Here is a 16,973-nt window from a genome sequence, read left to right on the forward strand (position 1 = left end):
GATTATGCTGAATTTGAGTTCTCATAAAATACCTCTGATTTTTCTCATCAGCCTCTTCGCTGGAACTCGTGCGCTTGCCTCTGCCGGCGTTACCGCCGCCCGAGCGTGGTCGGAAGTAGCCGACACCGTCCGAAACGCGTCCGCCAACGCGTACGCAGCCGCCACCGCCGCTTCCACTGCCGCCGAGATGGGACCCATGATGTCTACTGCTGATAAAGCTAAGGAGGCTTCGGAGGAGCTGAAGAAACGAGGGACTGTTGTGATGAACAAGGCTGAAGGTTAGTTTAGTATAGCATCAGTTGGTTTGAAGCACTTTCTTTTCATACCGAGTCTACAACCTACGGGATGAGAGCTGGTTATGGTCACTGCTATAAAGATTAAACAGGCATTGAAGACCAAATAGTCTTCAGAAGAGAGGATGTCTTGATGAATAAGTGAAGTTCATCTTAATTGCAACCAATATTATAAACGCGACTCGGAGTATGTTTGTTTGCTTCAACTACTTACCGGATCGTGTTTACATTTGATAAGGAAGATATGAATGTCTAAAATTATCGGAATTGGTGTTACCAAAGCCAGAAAGAAGGCCACTTGCTAAAATAAAATAAGGACTTAGACTACCAGTATTAAAGTGTAATGTTGCTAAAGGCTCCATATGTTGCCTCCAGAACTCCGTCGTCAGCTGGAGCACCTGCGCCGCGGCGCTGACTCCGTGAGCGTGGTGCTGCGCGGGCTCGGCTGGCAGGAGCGCGACCTGGGCGTGCGGCCCAGCGCCCGAGTGGCACAGACCATAGGTAAGACCCGTTTTAGAGCCGCCACACTTGACGGAAATTCCGTCGCGGATTCCGTTGCGGATTGCATACTACGCGGAACGACCGATCTTCCGCGTAGTGTGCCCGCTATTTGTAATTTATACGCAATAACATGTATTGGCGTTCCGTCGAGTGTGGCGCCGGTCATACCTACACTCGAAATTTTGAAACGGAATTCCGAACGCAGTAAATCTATACAAATTTATGGACCTACCACATACAACCAGTAGTTTTCCGTCCGAAGTTTTCTCCGATTCGGAATTCCGCATGGTGGCCTGTGCGTACAGAATTAAAAAAATGATTCCGAGTATACTTATGTGGCGGCGCTTTGATATGTAAGAAAAATCATGCAACTTGCTTTTCATTGCAAGGCCGTAAAGCCAACGAGTTTGTAGTGGTCAATCGAGCTCGGCATTGTAACTTACACGATTTTTCTTGTAGGTACTACTGTGTATATAGACCGTTGTTAACCGTTCATGCATGTGCTACCGAGCGGCGAGAGTTTCGGCTGCACAATGAATGGGCAAATAAAAACCCTTATGTCAGAACAGTTACAAGCTGAAACCGTCCTCCTGTTCCACATACATGATTTATTATAATCGCATGCTTAGTAATAAACGGTCTTAACTCAAAAATCGTGAATTTTGGCAAATCGAGTTTAAAGTTTAAGTAATTAGCACTTCTCGTTTCCGTTGAATTATTTGGTAGGATTTAATTTTGTTTACTATGTTTTTTATAATTCCTAACGTTGTATATAATGTCTACTTGCACTTTTTTCTTATAAACCAATTTGTTTTTATATATTATCACTCCGGCTCAACTATCGCAAACATCACACGAAATTCTAACGCGTTTCAAACTGACCAGTTCATCTTCAAAGCTACCCCACTCAAGCACATATCCGTTGCCAAAGTATACGAATATTTATTTTATGTGGAGAGAGGATTTGGTGTCAAAGGCAAAGCTTCGTAACGACTCTTGCTTCTCCATCTCTATGATGTGGTGCATGGTTGGAAGCGGAAAGGCGGAGTATACAGTTATTTGTGTCACAAGGGAGCAAAATGGTGTATTTACGGCGAGGGCGTACACTGAATCCAGAATGTAGCGAAGGATTCTACAATAAAATCCTGAGCGTAATGAGGGATTCAAGTGTTAACGCCCAAGATGAAAGTAATTTTGCTCCCGAGTGGCTCATACAACTTTTCAGACAGAACAGTAAGAAACTTAAAAAAAAAAATCTAAATATAATTAAAAAACAAACAGCATAGAAAATGGCGTGGCTTTACAATTATCAACTTCAAAAAATTGCATTTGCAATAAAACACTTAGAAAAGCCTTCAACAAAAAAGTTGCACTTTGCTCCCTTTCGTCAGGGAGGAAATGTTACTTTTCTGAAGAAGAGGTGTGATAAAAATATTCTAGTTCATTTATCAATCAATTAGTCACGAGTCAGTAACTTTTTAAGAACGAGGATGTAATCGGGTATTTTCCAGCCGCCGCCAACGAGCAAGCCGACCGAGTGTTCGCGACGACGCGCGTGCTCTACGACGAGGCGAGCGAGATCCGGCGGCGCGTGCGCTACGCGCTGCGGCGACAGCTCACCGAACTGCAGCGGCACGGGGACACCGCGCTCGGGGCTGCGCAGGAACACAGTGAGACAAGCTCTTACATAATTATAATAATAATAATATTCTTCACTTGGAACAATAGCACTGGTAATACACTAAAAAGTGAGAAAACGATGCCACTTGAAAAAGTTTAAAACTGTGTCATAGCTAGTAACAGATAGTAACACCCCCCCCCCCCGTATACGTACAATTTATTGTATATAGTGTGTGTGTGTGTGTGTGTGTGTGTGTGGGTGCGTGCGTGCGTGCGTGCGTGCGTGCGTGCGTGCGTGCGTGCGTGCGTGTGTGTGAAAGTTAGAGTTAGAGTTCCATTAAAAAGACAAAAATTGAACTTTGGTAACACCCTGTCAGTTTCATGCTCGTAGTATTAGAATGCTATGATTTGACGACTGATGATGATGGTGATTTGGCACGGGTGTGCATAATAACGATACATGTTGTAAGGAATATGAGTATAAAAGAATAAAAACTTTTATTTATCGTTAATCGCTTTTCAATGGCGCAGTCGGTAGGATGCAGATCGCACATATAAATTTTATTGATTTCTTTGCCACCAAAATTACAACTTGGCTCTTTAAAAATACACTAATTATTGTACTCCTAATCACCTCGCAGTATCTCAAATCCGCGGCAACATGCTGCGCGGCGCTGAAACAGCTGAGGCGTTGGCAGCGGCCGCAGCGGCGAGGGCGCGCGACCACGAGACAGCTTCCAACGCCATGCGGCCCAGCCTCTCCGCGCTCGCTGACAAGATAGCGCGAGCGAAGCATGCTGCTGACTCGGTGAGGCAAACTTAATCAACAATGTTCTACACAATAATGTTGTACAGTAGACACAAGAAACTGGTTTACAGTTTGATTAATTCGAGTTAACACTTGACAGATGGGCGTGCCTTCAGTCAATTTCCAACTTTGATGTCATACAAATAAAGCCATTTTTAGTATACCGCTACCCACGTTTACAGATTATGTAAAAACTATTTTATTTGTATGACGTCAAAGTTGAAAATTGACTGAAGGCACGCCCATCTGTCAAGTGCTAACTCCAAGTAATCGTACTGTAACCGCTATGTGATCCAGCCTCTCTGCGCTTGTTGACAAGATAGCGCGAGCGAAGCATGCTGCTGACTCGGTGAGTCAAACTAAGTCAATAATGTTCTGACAGCCAATGTATGAACAAGAAACTGCTTTAAAAGCCATGTAATTCAGCCTTTTCGTGCTCGCTGACAAGATAGCGTGAGCGAAGCATGCTGCTGACTCGGTGAGTCAAACTTAGCCAATAGTGTCTCTGGCATGTGTCAATAAGCTTCATGCAGAGGCAGAATCATTAAGTCGTCGGATGTCGTCTATCCAGTGTTATAGACAATCTGATATCTTTCACACAAAATATACTCAGCAGCACAAAATTTGGTCCACTGCACATACAACCTACTGTTGCATAAATTTAAGGGCCAGATTTTATGCCACTCGGTACATCATAGTCAGTGAGTGGTATAACCAGGGGGCTACTACTAAACTCTAAAATCGAAGTTCGTATCGTACCATCCCTCTCACTCTCGCCAGCGCTCTCATTAGCGCCAGCGGGACGGCAAGATATGAAGTTCGAGTTTTGCACTTCGTAGTATAGGGTTTGATCCTTTTATTAACCTCTTCACCCAGTCCTCTGTCTAGTCATGACAGCCAATGGAATGCTTCACACGCCACGGCCATCTATCTTCTTCTCCTTTAAGATATGGCTTTTCTGTCCTAATTAATAGGACAATTTTGCCAGTGTCAAGGTTAACTCTCTTTGAGAGGGACGTTGTACGGTGATTGTAGTTTTTGCAACTTGATAGTAAAATTCCAGAAACCACGCGGAGACAACTTGCGCATTAAAAAATGCCAGACATGAGAGCAATATAGAATCTTGTGGTCACTGTTCACTGTTAAGGTTAATCGCCGCATAAAACACTATCAAAATTATACTTACCTACTTCAACTAGCCAAAGAAACAGAAATAGCAAAATTAGATATTATCTACATCCGCCATGTTCGAATGCTACAAATCGAATCCCACGGTCATCTATACATGACCAACATTCTCGAAACTAATCCTTCTGCAGTGGAATCAAGTTGATTTGTCGCTGGTTTTTCTTTGGCGTACAGAGCACTTCGTTTGTTTTGTGGCGGTGAAGAGGTTTTCTTATCGCCTCTCAAGCAGAGGGTCGTGGGTTCGAACCCCGGCTCGCACCTCTGAGTTTTTCAAAATTCATGTGCGGAATTACATTTGAAATTTACCACGAGCTTTGCGGTGATGGAAAACATCGTGAGGAAACATGGTGCGTGCGAAGTTCCCAATCCGCACTGGGCCCGCGTGGGAACTATGGCCCAAGCCCTCTTGATCTGAGAGGAGGCCTGTGCCCAGCAGTGGGACGTATATAGGCTGGGATGATGATGATGATGATGAAGAGGTTCTAAATAAATAGATCGTTATTCCGTTAGATCTCAGTGTCGCTGGCGTCGCAGCCGCGCGGCGCGGGGTGCGCGCGCGCGTTCCCCGCGCCGTGGGCCGCGCCGGCCGCGACGCGCGCCGCACTCGCCGTCTCCTTCGACGTCGCCGTCCGGGACGGCCCGCTGCTGCATATACTGGATGACACTAAGGTACCAAGAGGATAATCTTATCATACTTATATTATAAATGTGAAAGTTTATGAGTGAGTGAGCATGTTTGTTACTCCTTGGCTGGACGGATTTGGATGAAATGTGGTATGTAGATAGCTGGACATCTGGAATAAAACATAGGCTACTGTTTATTCCGATATTCCCACGGGATACGGATAAAATCTCTCGAAACAACAACCGCTGGGCTTAGAGTCATGAAATTTGACATGATTGTTTTTAATGTAACGTCAACGAAAACCACGATTTAATTTTCGGTAATTCCCACTCGAATTTTTAAAAATCCGGAAATTTCAACTCTAATGATTTACGTGTACGAAGCCGCGGGTAGTAAACACTAGTAAATAATAAATATCATGGGACACTTGACCCCAAACCTAATCCCAAACTAAGCAAAGCTTGTACTATGGAGACCAGGCAACGGATAAACATACTTATATAGATAAATACAGATTAAATATCCAAGAACCGAGAACAAACATTCGTATTACTCATACAAATATCTGCCGCGGCCGGGAATCGAACCCGGGACCTCAAACTTCGTAGTCAGGTTCTCTAACCACTTGGCAATCCGGTCGTCCGGATGGTTTATTAGTAAACCTCGGACTTTTGTCGCAATGACGTCACGATAGGATAGTTTGGAGAGTAAATGGAGCGGTGTTAATTAATACGGCTGTATTAATTCAAAATTTAGCAATCCTGTCCGAGAAGTGGCACGAAAACAACAAACGATCGATAGCTATAGAAGTAGCATATAATTAAGAAATATAAATATTTATTCGCACTTCGCAAATTACATAAGACACAATTTTACATCTTGCATTTGAATTGAAATTTCAGGGTTTTACTAAATTCTCGTAAGAAAGTTACTGGTTTACATTTACGTTTACAACAACCGCTCAAATTTCATTTTTTCATGTCTAGATAGACTTAGCAGTAGGTAAGGATTTTGGGATTTGAAATCCCTATCACGTAGTAACCTTTCCTATTTGCTCTAGGAAACCCCGACCTACATGAAACTGGTGGTGCTAAACCGAAAGTTCCTTTTGACCTGGAACCTTGGCGACGGAGTAGGCGACGTCACACATCCAGAGGTGTTGGAGCCGATACATGACGACGCCGACCACAATACTTATACTGTGGACATTGAGAGGTACGATACGATATAAAAAAAATTCGCTGATACACATACGCAACATATTACTATGTTTTATCTGCATATATTTTCCACCGTCTCTCTTCCCTACCCTGGGCACCAGCCAACCGAACTGAAAAGCGCTCAGGTCGTCCCGCCATCTCCTCTTGGGTCTGCCTCTGCTCCTATGGCCATGTAGGTGATTGACGTCGTTTATGAAGAGACGTTGTTGTCAAGAGACCACGATCATAAGATCGAGTGTGTCCTCAGAAGGACAGTTTTGTTTGTTCTCAGAAGAACAGTTTGTTTGTTTTCCTCGTACAAGATCATCGCAGTATTTCTACATCTTCATCTTCAAGCCTCGAGGAATCTTCGTCGTCGTACTCCAGAGAGCGGAGACGCGCTTCACTCGAAGTACATCGGAGCTACGACGACGTGTTCACTCCTCGACGGCCGCGCGCAGAAAAGAGCGAAGACGATGCCGCGCGGAGTTTTGTAGAGACGCGAGCGAGAGATCCGGGCGTTGCATAGCTCACGCATCCTCTCGCTCATTTAGAGCGAGAGCGCGGCGAACGTTTCTGTCCTCCGGGAACCTCGCACTAGTTGCGCTTTGTTTATATTGTATATATTAGATCATTTTTGTAAATAAACTCTCTTCTTCTTCTTCTACACGCAATCAATTAGGGTGTTTTACTTACCTGCCACCAAACATACCTAAAGTGGTGACCCCGTGAAGAACATCGACTTTCTGAAGATGACTCACACCGCAGCTGAAGCCGGCGTACTGAAGCCTCAAGCTCCGCCACCAGCTCATCCACATCCATCAACCGTCGACACGCAATTTCTCATCGACGAGTTAAGAAGAATCCAGCGAGAAATCGTCGAGCTACGCTCCGAAACAGACAGCAGTCATAGCAGTCGCCCTCGCCGCCGTTTCCGGACGAGAAACCGAAGAAGCAAGACCTCGCCCATGCCATACTGCCAACATCACCATCGCGATGGCATGTCCGCGAAGAACTGCACACCACCTTGCAGCTTCAAGCCCATACCAAAGCCGTCGGAAAACCTAACAGCAACGTTGGCTGCAGCGGAATCCGCCGTTTTTGACTCATCACACCGCCTCTTCGTGACCGACAGGAAAACGAAGCTCACCTTTTTGGTCGACACTGGAGCCAACATCTCCGTGCTACCTAAAAGAAAAGGCTCACGTGAACAACCGCTGCCATTTCAACTCTACGCCGCCAACAACACCGTCATACCTACATATGGTGAGAAGACACTCGATCTCGACCTCAGCCTCCGTAGATCGTTCCGATGGAAATTTATCATCGCCGACGTGTCGAAGCCGATTTTGGGTGCCGATTTCCTAAAATTCCACGAATTAATAGTCGACATTAAACACCGCAGACTCATCGATGGCAAGACGCACCTCGCAACAAACGCACAGATCTGCGCTGCGCAAATACCTACCGTTCGCAGCATAGACGTGCAAGATGCGTACCACAACATCCTCGCCGAATTTCCTGGATCCACTCGACTGACATCGATGAAATTATCGCCGAAACATCCAGTTGAACATTTCATCGAAACCACTGGCCCGCCCCTTCACTGTAGGCCACGCCCCATTGCACCGCATCGTTACGAACTCGTGAAAAAAGAATTCCAGAACATGATGCAACAAGGCCTATGCAGACCAAGCAAAAGCCCTTGGGCATCACCTCTTCACGTCGTGCCGAAGAGAAATGGTGACTTACGCGTGTGTGGCGATTACCGAAGGCTCAACGCCATTACCAAGCCTGATCGGTATCCCATACCGCGCATACGCGATTTCACCTACCAACTCGCCGGGAAGCAAATTTTCTCCACTCTCGACCTCAATCGCGCATATCAGCAACTGCCAGTCAGCGAACAAGACGTGGAGAAGACTGCAATTATCACCCCATTTGGACTCTTCGAATTTCCGCGCATGTGCCCAGGTCTCAAGAACGCCGGCCAGACTTTCCAACGCTTTATTCACGAAGTACTGCGCGAACTTGACTTCGTATTCCCTTTCGTCGACGACCTACTTGTGGCATCAAACGACGAGGAAGAGCACCGAAAACACCTACGTACCGTACTACAGCGACTTGAAGAATACGGCATCACCATCAACCCGTCCAAGTGTGTTTTCGGCCAGCCTACCGTTAAATTCCTCGGTCATCAAGTCTCGGCGGAAGGAATACAACCACCTCAAGACAAGGTACAAGCGATCACCGATTTTCCGAAGCCGCAAACAGTGGAAGAGCTGCGACGTTTTCTCGGTATGATCAATTTTTACCGCGAAAACATCAAAGACGCCGCCACCATTCAAGCGCCGCTAAATAAATATCTACACAATGTCAAGAAACGCGACAAAACGCAGATTGACTGGACCGCCGAAGCAACGCAAGCGTATGAAGCGTGTAAAGACAGCATAAAAACCGCCGCTTTACTCGCTCATCCGTCTCACCATGCGACACTTGCCATATTCTGCGATGCCAGCGACAAAACAGCCGGAGCCGCTCTCAACCAGTACGTCAACAACTCGTGGCAACCACTCGGATATTTTTCCAAGAAATTTACCGACGCTCAGACACGCTACAGTACCTACGACCGAGAGCTACTCGCTATCTACATGGCTGTCAAGCATTTCCGCAAGATGTTCGAGGGACGCGAAATAATCATTTTCACCGACCACAAGCCGATAACATTCGCCTACACAAAGACAAGTACAAACAGCGAATCACCGAGACGCACCCGCCAGCTACTTTTCATTAGCGAATTTACCACTGACATTCGTCACGTTAGTGGGTCGCAAAACGCTGCCGCGGACGCCTTATCACGCGTCGAAGCAATCACTTGTCCATCACCAATCGACTACAAGCAACTTGCAGAAGCTCAAGAGCGAGACAGCGATACCATACAAGCACTCACTCTACAGAGCAACCTATCCATCAAGCAAGTCACCCTGCCCGCGTCGAACATCAAAATATATTGCGAAACCTCAACTCCACATATACGTCCATACCTACCTGAAGAACACCGTCGCATCGCATTTAACGCAGTACATAATATCAGTCATCCCGGAATCAACACTACACGAAAATTAATTGCGCAACGCTACTTTTGGCCCTCAATGAACGCGGACATCGGCAAGTGGGCAAAAGTATGCGTACAGTGCCAACGCGCTAAAGTGCAGCGCCATACAACGAGTCGACCATCGATTTTCCCGCCAACCGAGCGATTCGAGCACGTACACGTCGATATCGTTGGCCCGCTACCTACCGCGGCCAGCGGTCATCGCTACCTCGTCACAATGATCGATCGTGCAACAAGATGGCCCGAAGCATACCCACTGTGCGAAATCTCAGCTGAAGACGTCGCCAAAGCCGTCTACGAAGGCTGGATCTCCCGCTTCGGCTGCCCAGCAACAATAACAACCGACCAAGGACGCCAATTCGAAAGCCGAGTATTCGCATCTCTCTCTCGCTTACTCGGCATCGAAAAAACGCGCACAACGCCATACCATGCGCAGTGTAACGGCATCATTGAACGCTGGCACCGATTTTTGAAAGCCGCGTTAAAAGCAAGACTGCAGACCGCAAGAAGCTGGATCGACGAGCTACCTACAGTCCTACTCGGAGTACGCGCCGCGATGCGAAGTGACACCGGTGTAAGCGCAGCCCAACTCACCTACGGATGCAACGTACGCTTACCCGGTGATTTCTTATCACCGACCCGCGATGACGTCACACTAGACTCCGCCTACGTCGATCAGCTGCGCGACTCAATACGCAACCTAAGACCGATGCCGAAACAACCACACAGCAACACGAAACCGATATTCGTACACCGTGACCTGCAAACGTGTGAATACGTATACGTACGCATAGACGCCGTAAAGAAGCCGCTACAAGCACCTTACGACGGACCCTACCGCGTGCTGAAACGAGACAACAAGATATTCACCCTGCAATTACCTAACCGGCAAACAATCATCTCAATAGACCGACTCAAACCTGCCTACACGATCGCCGAGCAAGATATACCTATACCTACAGCTACAACACCGACTATCTGCAACAAGCAAAATACATCGAGCACGAGCGAAAAACAAACAACAAAACTAACAAACGACCTGAAACAACAAAACCAGAACCTGCAACAACAAAACCCAGGAAACGACAACCCAACACCTACAACAACCGCAAGCAGAACCACTCGCCGAGGCCGCACTATCCGCCTGCCGGTACGCTTCGCTTGAAGGGGAACCCTGTAGGTGATTGACGTCGTTTATGAAGAGACGTTGTTGTCAAGAGACCACGATCATAAGATCGAGTGTGTCCTCAGAAGGACAGTTTTGTTTGTTCTCAGAAGAACAGTTTGTTTGTTTTCCTCGTACAAGATCATCGCAGTATTTCTACATCTTCATCTTCAAGCCTCGAGGAATCTTCGTCGTCGTACTCCAGAGAGCGGAGACACGCTTCACTCGAAGTACATCGGAGCTACGACGACGTGTTCACTCCTCGACGGCCGCGCGCAGAAAAGAGCGAAGACGATGCCGCGCGGAGTTTTGTAGAGACGCGAGCGAGAGATCCGGGCGTTGCATAGCTCACGCATCCTCTCGCTCATTTAGAGCGAGAGCGCGGCGAACGTTTCTGTCCTCCGGGAACCTCGCACTAGTTGCGCTTTGTTTATATTGTATATATTAGATCATTTTTGTAAATAAACTCTCTTCTTCTTCTTCTACACGCAATCAATTAGGGTGTTTTACTTACCTGCCACCAAACATACCTAAAGCCACATTCCTCGGATCCCAGGGGAGGCCTTTGCCCAGCAGGGGGACATACTACGGGCTACATAAAAAAAAATCTGCATATATTTCAGGGAGCTCGGAAAGGGCCAGCTCGTAAAAAAAAACCCCTTAAAAATATGTTGACCAGCCTTACCCTTCCAGAGTATGGAACACCTTCCGGCTAACAGTGGAGCGCGCCGGCAGCCCCGCCTCAACAGCCACCAACTCGACCCCCGGTCCCTACGGCTGCCTGCAAGCCACCAAGCTGTGGCTGGGGGGGGAAGGCGACGGCTTGCCGGGATGCGTACACGCTCTGTACTTTGACGAGAGACGCATCGGCTTGTGGAACTTTATGCAGCAGCCGCCAGAGGCTCGTTGCACTGGCTGCACCCAGAGGTAAGTGCCACTCACTTTTGATCTTGATATCACCAACATTTAATGAAATTGACCCGGAAAACTCACGTCATAAATCGAGTTTAGCTCGACATGTTTCGGACTGATTCGTAGCCCTTCTTCCCGGAGCAACGCGACTCGGCGGCTGCTGCAACACGCGCACACCAGAAGTAACAGCACAAGAGAAGAAGGGCTATGAGTTAGCCCGAAACATGGCGAGCTAAGCTCGATTTCAGACCTGAGTCATCTAGATAAATTTAATTAAATATGAGTGAGTCTCAAAGTGTCATACAAATATCTGTCCCGCCCGGGAATCAAACCCGGGACCTCCAGCTTCATACTCAGGTTTAACCATTTGGCTATCCGGTTGTCTATAAAGTTGATTGAGCCAGAAATGCTTTGTTTGTCCTTTAGATGGTATAACGCGGCGCGCGGCGACGAGCCCTCGCTGGTGTGGTTCGACGGCGAGGGCTACGCCGAACTGCGCCGCTCCGGCTTCCGCCCCTCCGACCGGCGGCACTTCAGCCTCGCCTTCACCGTGCGGACCAGAGACCAGGACGCGTTGCTGTTCATGGCGGCTGATGCTTCCAACGTGAGTGTAACCTTTTAACATACTTCAGAAAATAAGTCCTATTCAAGCATTTGATTCCTTACCCACCATAGAACGTTCTTACAGTGAATTCCCTTGTAAAAGAAAGCAACGTCATGACGTGACGCGTCACTATGACCTTTTTTTGAGGAAAGGTTCCACAGTTCAGTGCAGTGATTGCAGTGCAGTGGATGTAGCTTCACTTAATCCCAATGAAATAATTTCACTTCTCATAAAATATCTGAACCAACCAGCATCAAACGGAGAAGCTGAGCGTTATATCTAGATGCTAATGTAAGCACAACAGCATTGCTTATCAAGCCGCTTGACTCGGGCGACTTGATTAAGCAATCGAATTTGCAAGCTTACGTCAAGCCATTTCATCGATTACGAATCAATTTTATTATGTTTGAAAATAATGGACAAAATAAAAATCTGAACCAATCTTTACGTTAATCAAAAACTTCAAACGAATTGACAATCTCTTCCCTTTTGAAGTCGATTAAAAATTACGCGTAATTATTAGTATTAGGTAAGTATCAAATGATATTATTGTTCCAAACCATTTTGTCCACAATTATTTTTATACTTTGGCATCCAGTTAAGGCCATTTGCATGGTCTAAGGTTAAAATGGATGACATTTCCTTAATTTTTGTTTAACAACCACTTAACCCTGGGTAGCACTTAACTCAAATATAAAGTTCTGGTCCTTGCAAGTCCACCTTAGAAAAACGTCATATTCCCAGAACCGGTCAGTATCTGTGCGCATGCGCGACTGCCGCATCGTGTTCCTGGTGCAGTACGGCGGCGCTCGGCTGGAGATCGCGGCGCGCGGCCGCCACTGCCACGGACGGCCCGTCCACGTGCAGGCTGCCCGCGTCTTTGCCAGCAACAAGCTGGAGAAAGGTACTGTGTGCACGCCGAGGCTGAATGACTGAATTGGGGAAATGAAGGCCGCTGTTGGGGTTAAGATTTTTTAAAACGGATTCATTTTGTTATGCTTCAGACAGAATTCGAACCAGCATTATCTTGATTATACACCCGACAATGCTGATCGCTTGAAGTTGAAAGCTATGAATTTGAATGGTGCTTGCAAGCCAATATCTAACCTAACCAAATTAAAACAGATGAAAAATACTGATATTATCATTTCAAAGATCCATATTATATCTCAAAAACGTCTAAGCGATTTTAATGAAACTTAGATAAGAACCATCTCGATGAAACTAACTTTTTTGCGTCGTTTAAAAATCAGTATCAGAAACTAAACACCACTTGTATACAATTGCCATGCAAATAGTACAATGTGATTGAAAATCAAGTCAGACGGTTCACCATATTAGTATCCGACACTATCCGAACACTTTACACCCGTACTCGCTGACCTGGAGCTGTCCCCAGGCAGTCTGCGGGTGAACGGCGAGGAGACCCTCGGCTCGCCCTCTCCCCCGGTCCAGTCCGCGGCGGCCCTCCCCGACCTGTCAGCCACCACCTACTGGGTGGGCGGCGCGCCTCCCGGCCAGGAGGCGCCGGCGCCGCCACTGCTTGGCTGCCTCGGAGCCCTGTCTGTCGATAGAGAGGGGTATGATGTACTGGATACACCGACGAGACATGGAGTTGAAGCGAGATGTATGGCCAGGGTGAGTCAGAATTTGCATTTTCATAATTCTGTAGTTTATCTGTGTACAAGTGGTTAAGCCCATAAGTAATAATTTATTTTTTGCAGAGCAAAATTAAAAAGAACTACTTCTTTTCTCTCACTGTTACAATATTTTAACAATTTATCACAATCACTTAAAATGTGGTGTCAGTTTTCATTTCTGCATACAAGTTTTCAGTGGAAATTATACAAAACAGATCTTGTCTCTCTAGCCATAAAATTTCAGCCAACACTAGACCATAATAATAAACCAATTTATTCCAGACCCTCCGCACGGCAACACTAGAAGGCACCGGCTACATCGAGCTCCCATGCCCCATCTTCCGTCGTAAAGCCGCGCTGGGGCTGACCTTCCGAGCCGCCTCACCCAATGGCTTGCTGCTCTACCGGACCCCTTCCACCCTGAGCGAGAACGAAGTAGACGATGAGGATGGAGACGACAAGCATTATCTAAAGCTGGTGATGGTTGAAGGTGAGATGCTATCTTCTTTAGCTGCGGTTACATCGAGCTTCATCTTCCACGGCGGTTCACTAGCCACCCACTGGCTGCTGTATCGAATTCCCTCCAGTTTTTCTACATCGAACTTCCGTGTTCTTTTATCCACCATGTCCAGTGGCCTGGTATATCGGATTTCCTCTACTCTTAGTGAAAACAGTGGATGACAAAGACGGGGATGACAAGCATTATCTAAGGCTGGTAATGGCATTTTTGAAGCTTGAACTGGAAATGAGATGTATCTTTATTTGATTATTTATCTTTGTCTTTTTTTGTATTTGCACAAGATCACTGTGAAAATGGCTCTATCAGCAACTGAATAATAAAATACCAAAATGTAAGGTCAACTTTCAAGTTACTTTCCCAGTAGTTGCCACCATTAACTTTACATCATTTGTAATAGAGGTGACTCAGCGTCTATTGGGCATTAGCTAGTCAATTACCAGGACATTTGCCTTATTAGAAACGCAGTTTTTGTCGTGTCCAGGTGAGCTCGAGTTGACTGCGGCGGCGGGCAAGGCGGAGCTGCGTCTGCGCACAAACGGGACGAGATTCGACGACGACAACCGGCACTCAGTCAGGATTGTCAGAGCGCATAAACAGGTGAGCTGCAGCCTCATCGCAAATAATATTATTCAATCCGACATTTTAAAAGCACTTCGCACGCGTGATCGTTTCAGTCTAGGATTTAAATACAAAGTCCGGGATTTTATTAAATTCCTGAAAATTACGTCGACGTTGTACCTATCATGTTGTATTTACAATGTATGAGGAACACCCTTGCAAAATGTCATGTCTCTAGTCTTAGCGCTTGTGATTTCGTTATAATTATTAGGTTGGGCAGGGGTACAACATCCTAACCCTGTGGGAATATCAGGATAAAAAATTGCCAATGTGTCATTAGAGATCCAGCTGCTATTTGCAAACAGAATTTAATTCTAATTCATCCACCATCAAGCCGTTTTGGCGTCGAAGATTACATCCACAAACTTTTGAGTTTAGAATGTCAGTAGGAAATGTATAATACCATGTTTTAAACTTTCGTGATTTTAACTCATAGGTAAATATACTCGTGTGGTTTAGTGTGATAAGCCCCGTTAGTGGTATTTTAACAATGTATAATACCTTCTTGAATTACACAAGAAAAGTTATGATTTTATTGTAGCTAGAGCTATGGGTGGATGAGGACCGGATAGCTGCGGGCGCCCTCGCCGGCAACGCGCTCCCGGCCCGCAACAGCGGCCTGTTCGTGGGCGGCATGCCGCCGGCCCAGGGCGCGCAGGTGCACAAGGGCTTCAGGGGAACTGTTGCCGACCTGATTGTTGATAGCAAGTAAGTGGAACCATCTCAAAGACCGCGGGAGTTTTTGTAAAACTAGGGGAAAATATTAAACTGTTTTTCCAAGAAAGTCGTCATGTCTGTTCACTACTGATCCTCAAGCAACGGCCACGACAGTCAAGAGTGTAGATACTTGAAGAGTTGAGCAGTTGTAGCGTGTTTAATCGTGATTTGGCGATGTGGTACAGTCACCAGCACCAATATCTGACACAGCAAGCGTGCATAAATATCTGATACGACTCTTTCTAGGGCCGGAAGGACGTGTCAGATATTTTTGCACGCTCCGCTCTGGCAGATAACAGTTTCCGAAACACGTCTCTTGTACATTACATACAAAAGCTGACAGGAAGTAATTGGACGAAGGTAATGTCACTTGTCACTGTGTGAGAGCCGTTTGTATACAGGGCCATTCTAATATTTTGTAAACAAATGCTCAACACTTAGAATACAAAACTACAAACTCTTAGGGGCTGTTTCACCACCTATTGACTAGTGTTAACTGCCGGTCACATCACATTTAAACGTCAGTTAACACTAATCAATGGCTGGTGAAACAGCCCCTTAGAATACAATTATCACTTATTGAATCAACCTGTATTTAATCATTTTGTGATGCACACATAGACATAATCATTCACTCACTGTATTCATTCGTGTGCGTGCAGGGTGTTTGTCTATTTCTAACAGTGGACGTCCTACGGCTAATAAGAAACATTTATTTATTACTAACATAATCCATAGGAACAAGCAAATATTCAAATATCAATAATTATCTATGATGATGATGATGATGATGATGATGATTAATTCGTGCCAAGACTTGCGAATCGATCTGCACCTATCATCTATTAACCCGATCGTCCCGTTCACCAGCGTGGTGGGTTTCGAGTCGGCGGTGAACTGGAGCGCGGCGCGGCTGGGGCGGCGCGAGGGGCGCGCGCGCAGCCACTGGCGCCCCCCCGCCAGCTGCAGGCGCCGCCGGCGCGCGCGCATCTCTGCACCAAGGTAAAGGCGCGGCCACATGCAAGTCGCTCAAAGCTCGTTTCCAGTGTCAAATCTCTTGATAAAGCTGAAAATGTTGAGCTTTATCGCTGGAAAAAAAACCTAATTTTCGGCAAAACCACTCTTAGTTTTTTTTTCATTCATTCCAATTTGCCACTTGTGTGTGTGTTTTTCAATGTGTCACTGCTGTTATAAATAAATTATTTTCTTTCTCTCTTTCTTCTTTCTTCAATTTATTTGTACCACTGCCACGACTGCTACTAAATGAGATTAAGAAATCAGCTTCCAAGACCATGATCATTCCTGCAAGCAGCCATATTGACGCTACTTTTTTGAGTCGCGGGAAATTCAAAATCACATTCAAAATGGGGTCACGTGACCAGATTTGTCGCTGCAAACGAGCGACGATCGACTGCATGTGGCCGCACCTTAACAACGCGTTAGGTATC

The 16,973-nt window shown here is 46.2% G+C and overlaps 1 protein-coding gene across 1 annotated transcript in view; it reads left to right on the plus strand.

The window, feature by feature from the left end:
• Nucleotides 1–16,973, plus strand: part of LOC141445686 (laminin subunit alpha-1-like) — a 59,735-nt gene that overhangs the window by 31,748 nt on the left and 11,014 nt on the right. The window contains exons 16-31 of the mRNA XM_074111574.1: nt 52–278; nt 669–794; nt 2,306–2,464; nt 3,056–3,222; nt 3,686–3,700; nt 4,921–5,079; nt 6,096–6,250; nt 11,208–11,441; nt 11,853–12,030; nt 12,775–12,934; nt 13,430–13,668; nt 13,953–14,160; nt 14,672–14,787; nt 15,350–15,516; nt 15,590–15,647; nt 16,396–16,527. Coding sequence (XP_073967675.1) covers nt 52–278; nt 669–794; nt 2,306–2,464; nt 3,056–3,222; nt 3,686–3,700; nt 4,921–5,079; nt 6,096–6,250; nt 11,208–11,441; nt 11,853–12,030; nt 12,775–12,934; nt 13,430–13,668; nt 13,953–14,160; nt 14,672–14,787; nt 15,350–15,516; nt 15,590–15,647; nt 16,396–16,527 — 2,500 coding nt within the window. The remainder of the gene's footprint in view (nt 1–51; nt 279–668; nt 795–2,305; nt 2,465–3,055; nt 3,223–3,685; nt 3,701–4,920; nt 5,080–6,095; nt 6,251–11,207; nt 11,442–11,852; nt 12,031–12,774; nt 12,935–13,429; nt 13,669–13,952; nt 14,161–14,671; nt 14,788–15,349; nt 15,517–15,589; nt 15,648–16,395; nt 16,528–16,973) is intronic.

This window comes from Choristoneura fumiferana, chromosome 3 (assembly GCF_025370935.1).
Source record: "Choristoneura fumiferana chromosome 3, NRCan_CFum_1, whole genome shotgun sequence".
NCBI classification, from domain to species: Eukaryota; Metazoa; Arthropoda; class Insecta; order Lepidoptera; family Tortricidae; genus Choristoneura; species Choristoneura fumiferana.